This window comes from Callospermophilus lateralis, chromosome 7 (assembly GCF_048772815.1).
Source record: "Callospermophilus lateralis isolate mCalLat2 chromosome 7, mCalLat2.hap1, whole genome shotgun sequence".
NCBI classification, from domain to species: Eukaryota; Metazoa; Chordata; class Mammalia; order Rodentia; family Sciuridae; genus Callospermophilus; species Callospermophilus lateralis.
Window position 1 is genome coordinate 10,903,137 of NC_135311.1, and position 12,955 is coordinate 10,916,091.

The 12,955-nt window shown below is 40.4% G+C and overlaps 2 protein-coding genes across 3 annotated transcripts in view; one reads left to right on the forward strand and one right to left on the reverse strand.

Moving 5' to 3' along the window:
- The first annotated feature begins 177 nt into the window (after positions 1 to 177).
- On the forward strand, positions 178 to 1,119 carry LOC143403294 (olfactory receptor 10Z1). The gene has a single exon (XM_076861263.1). It carries the CDS (start codon positions 178 to 180, stop codon positions 1,117 to 1,119), a length of 942 nt encoding a protein of 313 aa, XP_076717378.1.
- A 6,478-nt stretch (positions 1,120 to 7,597) lies between these two features.
- The window catches only part of Spta1 (spectrin alpha, erythrocytic 1), a 71,474-nt gene continuing 66,116 nt past the window's right edge, over positions 7,598 to 12,955 (reverse strand). For both annotated transcript variants that reach the window (XM_076861554.1, XM_076861553.1), the window contains 6 exons: positions 12,132 to 12,183; positions 10,713 to 10,900; positions 9,773 to 9,826; positions 9,238 to 9,384; positions 8,215 to 8,359; positions 7,598 to 7,723 (listed from right to left, as the gene is read on the reverse strand). In XM_076861554.1, the coding sequence (XP_076717669.1) occupies positions 7,598 to 7,723; positions 8,215 to 8,359; positions 9,238 to 9,384; positions 9,773 to 9,826; positions 10,713 to 10,900; positions 12,132 to 12,183 (712 nt within the window). The remainder of the gene's footprint in view (positions 7,724 to 8,214; positions 8,360 to 9,237; positions 9,385 to 9,772; positions 9,827 to 10,712; positions 10,901 to 12,131; positions 12,184 to 12,955) is intronic.

Sequence of the window (12,955 nt, forward strand, 5' to 3'; positions counted from 1 at the left end):
TATGTTTGTGCCTAGTATAACAAATACCTTGCTGAAACTTGACTGCAGTCTAAATCAGGCCTTTCTTTTCAGGTTACACAAAGAAAAGCAAATCCATATCAGCTGCCTTTTGATGGAACTAGGCGTCTGCTATCAAGGTGTAAGCAATCGGCAAGCCGATCAGGAATATCCCCCAGAATGGTGCTACACAACGTGACTTTCTGGAGGGGCTTTGTTTTCCTCGGATTCTCCAGCTTTGGTGAACTGCAACTCCTGCTCTTTACCTTATTCCTCTGTCTGTATCTTGTCACCCTGACCAGCAATGTCTTTATCATTGTCATCATCAGGCTGGATAGCCATCTGCACACGCCCATGTATCTCTTCCTTTCCTTCCTCTCTTTCTCTGAGACCTGCTACACTCTGGGCATCATCCCTCGGATGCTCTCTGGCCTGGTTGTGGGGGGCCAGTCCATCTCCTATGTGGGCTGTGCTGTACAGATGTTCTTCTCCGCCTCATGGGCCTGTAGCAACTGCTTCCTTCTGGCCGTCATGGGCTTTGACAGATACGTGGCCATCTGTACCCCGCTGCACTATGCCAGCCGCATGCACCCTACCCTCTGTGCTCAGCTCATTGGTGCCTCCTTCCTCAGTGGGTACCTCTTTGGGCTGGGAATGACGCTGGTCATTTTCCATCTGTCATTCTGCAGCTCCCATGAGATTCAGCACTTTTTCTGCGACACGCCCCCCGTGCTGAGCCTTGCCTGTGGAGATACAGCACTGAGCGAGTTGGGGATCCTCCTGCTCAGCCTGCTGGTCCTGTTGGCCTCCTTCTTCTTCCTCACCATCTCCTATGCCTATATCCTGGCAGCCATCCTCAGGATCCCCTCTGCCGAAGGACGGAAGAAAGCTTTCTCCACCTGCGCCTCACACCTCACGGTGGTCGTTATTCACTACGGCTGCGCCTCTTTCATGTACTTGAGGCCGAAAGCCAGCTACTCTCTTGAGCGGGATCAGCTTATTGCTGTCACCTATACGGTGGTGACCCCTCTCCTCAATCCTATTGTTTATAGTCTAAGGAACCGGGCTGTGCAGACAGCGGTGAGGAATGCTTTCCAAGGGAGCCTCCTGGGTAAAGGATGAAGACTGGCTCAAAGGGACACTCGCCTCTGTGTAAGCTGGTCACAGACCAACAGGCCAGATTTTCTATACCTCGGGTCAAAGGTGTCCTACTCAGCAGCCACTGGAAGAGCCCATCCTGCCGGTCTTTTCTCCCAGGCTACTTGACACAGCAGAGGGAGGGCTTCTGACTCTGCTCTCTGCGTTCAACTCACAGTGAGCACAAAATAGGAATTTTCACTTTCAGCCTCATAGATGCCTCCTTAGCTACTGAAACCCACTAAGAATTAAGGCTTTTCTTCATTCATTAAGATCATGACAATAAATTTGGAGTATTCAAGTTCAGGGCATTGGCTGGCAGAAACCCTAGCAAGGTCACTAGAGAGTTTTACAAAATCATACCATGATTAGAATATTTGACCTCGAACGCTCTTCCAATGTTTGGAATTCAGTGAAAAGCAGTATGACAGAATGATAGCTTTCTAAAATGAAAAGAAAAGTTATTCCCCCTCTCACTGGGTATCTTTTATATTATTATATTGCAGAGCTTTCTATCTCTGACTTATTATTAGTTTACTTCCTTCATTTTAATTGTTTATGTAAGATGGGAAGATTCTATTTCAGAAAATGTATTTCTTTCCTATTCTCCTTGGTAAGTGCTGTTGCTCTCTGGTGTCAAGGACAGTCCTTTCTCCCTGACTAGGGTATTACCCTTGGAATCTGATGTAGCTATCTATTCTACCTATCCAGACTTCCACTTACAATGTTCCACACACACTGCCAGTCATGGTTAGGGATAAGTGAAAGTGTAGTGTTTGTGGGCTCTCTCTCATCCAGCGAGGAGGTCCACGGAACAGGGTAGAGGAGAGTGTGGTTACAGAGTTGCTAATCAAGACCTCCGGAGACCAAGCAGGAAGCAGGTCTGATTTTATTGCGCAGTCGCCATGTATATATACTCAGGCAGTAGCTAAGCAGGTTACAGGCAGCCACCAATGCAGTTTCTGCTAACTGTCCTTGCAGTGACCAGTTGAGGAGTGGGCCATGGAGCAAGCACAGGGATTGCCACACATGGCCTCATGCCCAGGGCTGTGCCTATGGGGTAAGTGGTTTGCTGCTCACACGCCTAGCACAGGGGAGTGGTCTGCCACTCAGATGCCCTTAATGTATGCCATGTACGCAGCACTCCATGCACTTGTCTCCACAGTAGTGAATTCCTAAGGCTGTCGGGTGGGAGCCTGAAAGTAAGCCCTTCAACTTAACTGACTGTATAACCCTGGATAAGTCGCTTAACCTTCCCTCAGTTTCAAAACCCTCATCTGAAAAAAATGGTTGTAACTTCATAGTTTTGTTTTGGTGATTAAAGGGGATCATGAATGTAAAGAATCTAGCCTTAGTGATCGTCTAATAAATTTCAGTTGCTGTTATGAATGTGTTATGGACAGTGATGTTGGATTGTGTTCAGGGAAATTTTATTCTGGAGGGGGAAGATCAGAGAAGGCTTCATGTCTAAGGTAGGATGTGACCTTGTTCCTGGAGAATGAGTGACTCCTGAGTGCACTGACTGAGGACATTCACAGAAGGGCAAAGAGAATGACCACAGGTTGGGAGGTCAGACAACATAGACCTGGTCCAGAGGAGGGTGAGTTAGTGGTCCAGGAAGCTGAAAATGTCTCACAAATTACTGTGAAGTTTGCTCAGGTTAGCACTCATTTGTTGGGGGTGGGCAGCAATTTGAATACCTTGCTTCAGATATGACCCCTTGGGAACTGGGAGATAGAACACGATAAACCTGGGAGCCGATAGTGAAGTGGCATCTGTGGTGAGTTTTGAGATGAACCAGTGGCAGGGAGGATGACGGATTTCATCAGGGAGAAACCAGAGGCAAGGGGACCAGTAATCACTCCATTTCCATCATCCTCCAGAGAGGCAGAGGCCTGAACAGGGGCGGTAACATCCGAAACTGAAGAAAACTACAATCATAAGAGATTTTAAAACAGTGGGATCCAGAGCCACAGGATTTAGCCAGGAGAGAGAAGTGAGGGGTGACTTCAGAAATCAAGGAAGAATTTAGTCTGTGATGATATTTTTTTTTTCCAATTGGAATCCATAGTTTTTTATGTTTTCAGGAAAAAAAACACCACATTGGTAATTAGAAAATTAAGTTTGGGAGAAGGGACCTACATCTTAGAGAAAAGAATGAGACACAGAGAAGTAGGTGAGTTATTTAGATAGCAGAAAGGTCAGGGTCTGAGGAGAGGGCCCATCTACCCTAGAGACCTTTTCAGTGTAGGATGGATCCTACCTCGTTGCTCTGAGGGACTTGAGAAGATTTATTTCCATAACCTATCAATAATCCAGCATGACAATCCCTAAATGTCCACTGGCCAGTGGTGAGTAAGGGTGCTCCAAGAATCATTAAGCAATATTTAAAGGTATGTCTAACTTCCAAATGAAGCAGGCAAAAGTATGGAAGGGTTAGGAGTCACTTGGGGGGTTTGTTAGACATTTCTGAGGTCCATGTCTATAGAACTTGACATAATTGATTTGGGTAGGAAACAATAGAAGTAGGCTATGAAAATTGCCTCTCTTAATTAAGGATTTGACCATGTGCTTTAAAAGGGCAAACATTCATTCTAGATATATACACACAAACATACAGAGAGAGAAAGAGAGAGAGAGAGAGAGAGAGAGAGAGAGAGAGAGAGAGAGAAAGTCCTGATGCTTTTTAACTGTGTGACCTAGGAAAAATTTCTTTAACATTTTGTGTCTTCATTTCCTCAATTGCAAAATGGAATGATAACAATATCCATTTTATAGGGATTTGGGGGGAAGATTAATATAAAGTATTTAGGATAAAGCCTGATACACATTATGTACATCTCTTATTATTTGAAGTTTCTAGTTGGTATCAGCTTAGAGGGCCTTATCTTTTTACCAGTTGGCATTGGTATAAGCCAGAGACAGCTGTGTCCAGAATTTTATATATCACAACAGAGCTGGACAGAGTGCTATTGCCCAGCACTGCGCCTGACTGGAGAAGACAGGAAGATGGATCTAGATCCCAGAGACACGCGAGGATGAAATGCTGGGAAAGAGTTCCAGCTATATGTAGGCAGAGTATGGAAACAGAATTGATGGATGGAATCCGAAAGATTCATAAGAAATAAAAGGGATATTCATATAGAAATGATAAAATTTTGGAGATCCAACCAAGCACTAGGTATTAAGAAAGAAAAAATCAAGTCTGCAGCCAGAGATCTAGGGCCCAGAATTACAGTTTAAAGTAAGTAAACAGAAGGTCAAAAAAAAAAAAGATGAATATTAATTAAGAGAACTTTGAGATTAAGAAGGATATTAGATATAAATTCTAGTTGTTATAATATTATACAATGAATATTTATAGTATCCTACTAAATCATGTATGCTGATTAAAAAATCATACTTTTCTAATTTTATTTTTTATTTTAATTTGTTATACATTATAGCAGAATGCATTACAATCCATCTGACATGTATAGAGCAGAATTTTTTATAGCTCTGGTTTTACACAAAGTAGAGTCACACCCTTCGTGTCTTCATACCTGTACTTAGGGTAATGATGACCATCTCATTCCACCGTCTTTCCTACCCCCAAGCCCCTTCCCTTTTCCTTCCTCCCCTTTTCCCTATCTACAGTTGATCTAATCTTCCAATGCTTTCCCCCGACAATGACATTATGAATCAGCATCTTTAAATCAGAGAAAACATTCAGCATTTGGTTTCTGGGGATTGGCTAACTTCACTTAGCATTACATTCTCCAACTCCATCCATTTACCTGAAAATGCCATAATTTTATTCCCTTTTAATGCTGAATAATATTCCATTGTGTATATATGCTACATTTTTTTTATCCATTCATCCACTGAAGGGCATCTAGGTTGGTTCCATAGTTTAGCTATTGTGAATTGTGCTGCTATAAACATTAATGTGGCTGTGTCCCTGTAATATGCTGTTTTTAAGTCCTTTGGGTATAGGCCATGGAGTGGGATAGCTGGGTCAAATGGTGGTTCCATTCCAAGTTTTCCAAGGATTCTCCAAACTGCTTTCCATATTGGCTGCACCAATTTGCAGTCCCACCAGTAATGTATGAGTGTACCTATTTCCCCACATCCTTGACAACACTTATTGTTGTTTGTATTCTTAATAGCTGCCATTCTGACTGGAGTGAGATGAAATCTTAGAGTAGTTTTGATTTGCATTTCTCTAATTGCTAGAGATGTTGAACATTTTTTCATATATTTGTTGATTAATTGTATATCTTCTTCTGAAAAGTGTGTGTTCAGTTCCTTGGCCCATTTATTGATTGGATTATTTAGTCTTTTTTTTTTTTTTTGGTGTTAAGATTTTTGAGCTCTTTATATATCCTAGAGATTAGTGCTCCATCTGATGTGTGTGTGGTAAAAATTTGTTCCCAAAATGTAGGCTCTCTCTTCACCTCATTGATTGTTTCTTTTGCTGAAAAGAAGCTTTTTAGTTTGAATCCGTCCCATTTATTGATTCTTGATTTTAATTCTTGCACTATAGGAGACATTTTAAGGAAGTCAGGGCCTAATCCGACATGATAGAGATTTGGGCCTACTTTTTCTTCTAATAGATGCAGTGTCTCTGGTTTAATTCCTAGGTCCTTGATCGACTTTGAGTTGAGTTTTGTGCATGGTGAGAGATAGGGATTTAATTTCATTATATGGATTTCTATTACACTTTTTTGCACAGATCTGATTTCAGAAAGAACTGTATGTAGGTCTGACCATTTTATTTTAAAGCATTTTCATTGCTTCTTCAGAAAAATATTGTATTAGATAAATATTTTATATATATATTACTCAATCTCTTTTATAAGATGGCACTAGTTGTCTTTGACTGTAAAGAACACTTTTTCATCCATCACATGACTAAAATCTGAGTTATGTCTTGAAAATTCTTGACCACTGAGCTATACCCCCAGCAGGAGGACTGGGGGTATAGCTCAGTGATCAAGTGCTTGCCTAGCATGCATGAAACTGTAGCCTAGTTTTCCCATCTTGGGGCAGGGGGTAAAACCATGATTACCTTTGCCTTTGATTATTTCAACGTAGGGTCTTAGACTCTCCATACTTGGGTGATACTACACAAAACTGATTTTTTGGTGGCCTACTGGACTATACTCTTTTCAACTGTAAAATTTTTAGCTACTTGTAATTAATTTAGATATTTGTAGACATTCATATGTAAAATGCTTTCTTATTATCATACTCCATGACATATTAGTTGATTGTTCATCCAAGTCAGTGAAATACTTATTTAATACTTATTTACTTAGTAACAGCAAAGATGACTTTTTAGTATTAACCACAATTCTTTTAAGTGGCTCCTGTGGTAGGTTTTTTCCCTAGCTGAAGGAAGGATTAATTCCCATGCAGAGAAAGGAATTGAGACAAGATGGTAATCAAATGGAGTGTGCATGTATTGAGAGGTGAGGGCTATTTATGTGGGATATTAGGACTTTTATACAAAGCAAAAAAAGACCTAAGAATTTTCATGACCAAATGACACCATCACCTTTTTACAAATCAGGCCAGAATATATAAGCATTTGAACTTCTTCAGAGCAAACCTGTCCTGAAAATTCCTGGTGAGAACACTGCCTCTTGTTTTTTTCTGTAATTTGTAATTTTATTAAAACTCTATTGACTTTTTAATTAAAGATTAATTTAAAAAATAACACAAATGTTATTTTTACTACATTAAAACTTATGAAGAAATTCAGGCGATTGGAGAACAAGGAGGGGAGCCCTGCTATAAAGGAATTTTGTCCTTCTCATAGAGATAACATCTACTATAAAGGTGAAGTATGAAAGGAACAAATTAGAAAGAAAAAAGTTCTTCAAGCTGATATCCATATGGTTCCATTTTACAGACAAAAATATTGCAGTTCCCCAGAAAATCAAATATCTTCATTTTCAAATGTAAGAATTTAAAGACATTCCAAAGCTAAAAAGAAATGGCAAATTACCTTGGATTTTATTTATCTACTCTACCATAGCCATCCTTTACAGTACAATTAGTTGTCCCTATTTTGAAAATGGTATGGTTTCCAGTAATACACAAGCTCAATTGGGTCAGAAATATTTTATTTCATTTCTCCCTTTAAAAACATACTTTATTTTCTAATCTGAACACAAGAAAACAATAAAGGTATACCGAAACCTAACAAATTAAAAATAAAGCCTGGCACTCCTCAGCAGTGACTAGTTGCCTCCAAAATAAGCCCATAGCTTCCTCTCCTCCAACTCTGTTAACTTCTCACCCATGTCCACAAGCTTGACATATTTTTTAGATCCTGCAATAAATGTAACACACACACACACACACACACACACACACACACACACACCCCTTTTCACCCTCCACCCTCCTTGTCTCCTTCATTTCCCAATACTTTCCCTCAAACTGAGGTTTTCCATGATCCTCAACAATCTGCTCATCAATTGCCAAAGTAGGAATTGGTGAAGCCAACATAATCATAGCCAGCAGGCTGACTTCGACCCCGTGGGTCCATATACTGCTGCATATGTATGGTACAGAATGACACTTGTTCTGGGGTTAAGGCCTAAAAAAACATAAAAATAGAAAGAGTTATAGAGACTTGAAATAGCTGGTTCCCTGAGGCATTTTGTATGCTCTAAGTGTAGAGAGGTTTTGGAGGGAGGAGCAAGCTCCTCCTCCATAAATTCATGATTTGTAATAAAAAAAAAAGACCAACTCAAATTTCCAGCATGGCTCTTTCTTCAAGGAAAGAGCTTACTCATTTTCACCATTCACTGTCTCTCATTGCCTAAGTTTGACTTGTTAAATATAAGGGAAATGAATTAGCGTTAAAAGCTGAGCTGCAGGTTTTGGATTGACTCTGTTAGTCATCAGAGAAGCACTGTAGGTTTTTGAGCTTCATTAAGACCAAATGAAGTGACCAAAAAAATGACATATTGTGAAAAAGGAAGTCTGAGGGAAAAGAAAATGTGGGTAAGTGGGTGGGGTTTTCAAAGGAAGGCCACCAAGACTGAGATGACCATAATCCAGATCATGAAAGAACGGGAATCTGACCTGCTTCAAGTCCTCTTTGGTAATGTAGGCCTTGCCCTCTGCCAGGGACTGGAAAGCATTCTCTATCTCATCGCTGGTCTTGATGTTCTCCGACTCCTTGTCAATCAGGAATGATGTGTAGTCCTCCAGGGAGACATAGCCCTTCCTGTAGGAGAAATGGAGGAGAAGATGGACCTTCCCAAGACAGAGAAGAAGGCAGGCTCTCTTCCATGCCATTCAGTGTCCAGAAGACAGAGAGCAGCTCTCTTCTCCAGGTTCCTCCTTCAGTAAGCTCTCTGAGACTAGGGGCTATGCTCTTTGTCTTGATAATCTACCCACCTTACAGACAAATAAACATTGATAAGCTCTAGACCCTGTTCTGCATGGGTTGTTCTCTTTACACAGTTTTGGAATTTCCCATCAGCACCAGTCCCACATATTTAAATCATGGCTTGTCTTCTTTGGTCTTCCGTATTAGAAAGAATTGGTCCCAAACAGTGACTTATTCTGTCTTTGACTACACCGCTCTCACAGTACACACACCTCTACCCTCAAGGGTTAGCTCTTGAATCATCTAACATTCCTTAAGATCTCATATATGTGAAAGGATTCTTCTCTCAAGTTCCATCCTTTGAAACATCCTTTGAAAACAGCATAAATCAAACATAAAACATGAATTGCAGAATGAGGGACTGAGTTGGAATTAATGCCATTTACTTCTGAGTTATTCATGACAGAAAATCAAGAGCTGCCCAATTCATTTATGGTCTCTCTCTCCCTCTCCCCCCACCCCCTCCCCCTGCTTTCTGATCATCATATGAGCCGTATCCCTCTGCCACACTCTTCCTCCTCTGCCCAATCTCAAGTCCCAAGGAATGGAGCCAGCCTTCTATGAACTAAGACCTCTGAAACCAAGAGCCCTCAAATAAACTTTTCCTCTTTTACAATTGATCAGATCTTTTAGTTGCAGCAGTGAAAAAACTGATTAAAACACCGTCCAAGCCCCAATCCCTGCCTGGATCTGACTCTTGGTCCTCTTCTTACCTTCCTGGATCCACAGCATCCAGGAACTTCTCAAACTTAGGCTCAGGTTCATCCTCCTCCACCATGGGCAAGTAATAATTGAGTCCTCTCAGGCAGGACCTGAATTCTTTGTGAGTCAAGCGCCCTGTCAAATTCTCATCAAAGTGTCTAAAGAATAAAAACATGTTATCAAGCTCAAGAGAGAACCAGGACTAAAACAGAAAGGAACAGGTCTTTCTTGTTGCATTAGCTACAGGTTTTTAGATTGTCATAGGTCTTGAGAGATTAGAGAGGCTATCTGTATCTCTGTATTTTTTTAACCTAATGAATAGAGGGAAAATCATAAAGAATTGAGCATAAATGAAGTGTATTTAGTCCAAGAATCTTATAGGCATTTCATATTAAAAGCTGTAGCTGAAGCAAATTAACATATTTAGATCTTCATTTAAGATCTCATCAAGTCACTCAGCGGGGAAAAAAAAGGTTTAGTTAGTTTTCAACTAATTCTGAATGGTCTAGGAAACAAAGCACCAGTCAACTAGGAAGTTCTACTCACTTATAGGTGGTGCTAAACTCCTTAAGCGTCTCCTCACTCACACCTATGGTATCCCTGAAAGGAAAGCAGAAATTAATCCATGAAATAAAACAAGAACAACAAAAGACATCCCACATGGAAGAGAGAGGAATTTTAAGAAACATTTACTATTTGAGTCATCTAGCTCAGAATTTGACAAACTGTGCTCCAGGGGCCAAAGCCAGCCTGCCCTCTGATTTTACAGTCCATGTGTCAAGAATGGTGTTTCCATATTTCATATAGTTGAAAATAATCCAAAAAAGAGAGCATTTTATGAAACCTGAAATTTATATAGAATTCAAACTTTAGTGTCCATAAATAAAATTTTGCTGGAACATGTTCATTCCTGTATGAATGATCTATGGCTACCTTGCAACTACATCAAGTTGAAATGCTACAACTGAAACCACTGGACTCACAAAGACTACAGCATTTATAACAAGGCCTTTACAGGATTCCTTGCCAATTCCTGATATAGAAAAAAAAAAAAAACTGCCAAAAATTCATTGAGGCCTAAAAAAGCTGCTTTGAGATAATTTATCTTTAAAAAACATTTTTACTGTTCTGCTCTATTAGGCCATACCTGAATATTTCTCCCATTCTAGATATTATATTTTGAATGACATTTTGCTAAAGGGAAATGTTTTCTGAATAGATCACACAAGATGGTGAAGGGACTCCAAAAATTGGATGGTGTCACTTATCGAGGTAGATAATGGGCAGACTCAGGGGAAAAGGCATGTGTCTTATTTTGTTATAGATCCCAGTGTAAAGTGAAATAGTCCCTCTGTGGAAATGAGAAAGACCACTGGCTCTGGAGGTGAGTGCAGTACTTCTGAAGCAGCTCTCAACCTAGTACCCCACCCCCAGCCCTTGGTTAAGTTCCTGCACCATCCCTGCCCTGGCTATCCATCCTCCATACTTGGCTTGGATCTGTTGCTCCAGATTGTGCTGCATTCGCATCCCCAGCTCGTGGAGCTGGTCCCACTGCTGGGCCAGACCAATGGTGCTGTATTTGATGTCGAGGATCAGAGCCTCTTCCATGTTGTCTCCCAGGTCCTCGATCTTGGTCAACTGACGCTTCATGGCCTGGATCTCCTTCTGCTTCCTCTGGATAAAGAGAAGAGAGGTGGTCAGTCAGACTTCCAGCTCCACACCTGGAGACAGAAGTGAGGAGGCCGAGGAACTTGAGTTTCACTGAATTGCTCCTTTTCAATTATTTTCAGGAACCTGCTTCTCTTTTATGAAAATCACTTCACTCTGTAGTCCTCATTTCTGGAATAGTGGGATGTTTAGGTGAGGTGATGCCTATCATTCTGGTATTCTCTTTTAAATGTTTTTATTGGTGCATAATAATTATACTCTAGTTGTTTTTATTGGGGCATATTCATACATGCACTTAGATTTGATCAATTTAATTCCCCAGTTCATTCCCCTGTCTCTCCTCCTGCCTTCCCCTGATACCCTTCTCCTACCTTACCAGTCTCCCTTCTATTCTTTAAAATATGAAGTTTAGAGTTAATAGCCATATCTTGGAAATAAAGAAGAGCAGAATTTCTGGGACTCAAGCATCATCAACTCCCTGTGATTGCATGTGAATTATCTGCATTATTGATTGTGGCTGAGCTCCAAGTGTTCAATCCTGGGCCCTTTCATTAGCCTGCAGATGTGCATGGGCTGCTGCTGTTACCCAAGCACATTATATGGCAAATTTCTGCATCTTGCCTATGATTTCTCAATGAGGGAATATTGTCCCCCAAGGAGAGGAGGGATGAATTGGATATGATGATGGTGAGGGTTGTGTGAGAAAAGTTAGATGTTATAAGGCTTGGGGGTCCTCCAACTATCAACTCTAGTTGACACCTTACTCTTCTGTTGTTATGAAGAAATTAAATTTAATTAAATGTATTTATTTCATTTTCCTCTTGGGAAAAGGCAATTGAAAATAAGATGGAGAAACACTATTCTATGCCCATTGTTTCACTCAATTGTTGGGAGATGATCTAGATTCAGTTATATCATTTTACCACATTAAGTAACAGCACAGATTCACTGATGTTCCAGGCTGTACGCTAGGAACCTTTCTATCTGCTCCCTTACTTAATTGTTACAGCAACTCTGTAATGGAGATATTAGCTCATTGTATAAATGCAAAACTGAGGTCCACATCTACAATGTGGTGGCCTGTGGTTAGAGTGCCACTTGATGGCAAGAGTTGGAACTGCATCCTTAGCTTTGGGGTCTGGGATGATAGTTCCCTAAAAACATCACCATGTTGCTGTTAAGTGGTTTCTCTTGAGTTCTTTTTAATTCTGGCAATGAATAAACAATCATTACTTACTTTATTTGCATCCAATTGGGCTTCTAGAGTTCCTGTTTCTTTGAGTAAAGATCTAGTTGAGAATCAAAGGAATACATTAGTCATAATATCAGAGGACAATATTTCACGCAGACACAACAACTTGAAGCCCCTACACATCTCTGCTTCTACTTCTCCCAAGTTATATGGCTTCTATAAAATGAAGTTTCACAAAACTAGATTTTCAAACCAAACCTTCTGTTTGTGGCAATCATGCAGATTGATGAGAAGGACACAGGACTGCCTAGTTCTTTCTTCTCTGCGTAGGAGAAGACTTGCAGGTGTATTTCTAGTTCTGTTATTACATACAGTCATCCCTGGGTACCCATGGGGATTGGTTCCAGGATCCCTATGAATACCCAAAGTGTGGCTATTCAAGTCCCTTTTATAAAATGGCACATATTTTCATATAACCCCCCCCTCACCTCCCATGCACTTTAAATCATCTCTAGATTACCCGCAATTCCTAATATGATGTAATTATTAAGCAAATAGTTGATATATCACACTGTTTAGGTGATAATAAGAAAAATACTATAAATGTTCAGTACAGACAATATTTTTCACGAATATTTTCAATTTACATTTGGTTGAAACCACAGATGCAGATCCCGTGAATATTGGGCTGACTCTACACACTTAAACAATGTCAACAAGGCTCCACCTACTGGAATATAGGGGTAGAATAAAATAAAATAAATCAGGTTCTTTCTCATCCCGCATTTTTATTTATGCATTATCATAATGTAATGGGATCATGATGCCTCAGTTCTAAGATCGCCTTAACTAATTCTTCTAGAATAATA

What these genes read in the sequence shown, in the direction of transcription:
- LOC143403294 (XM_076861263.1), top strand. Translation starts at nt 178, where the DNA reads ATGGTGCTACACAACGTGACTTTCTGGAGGGGCTTTGTTTTCCTCGGA.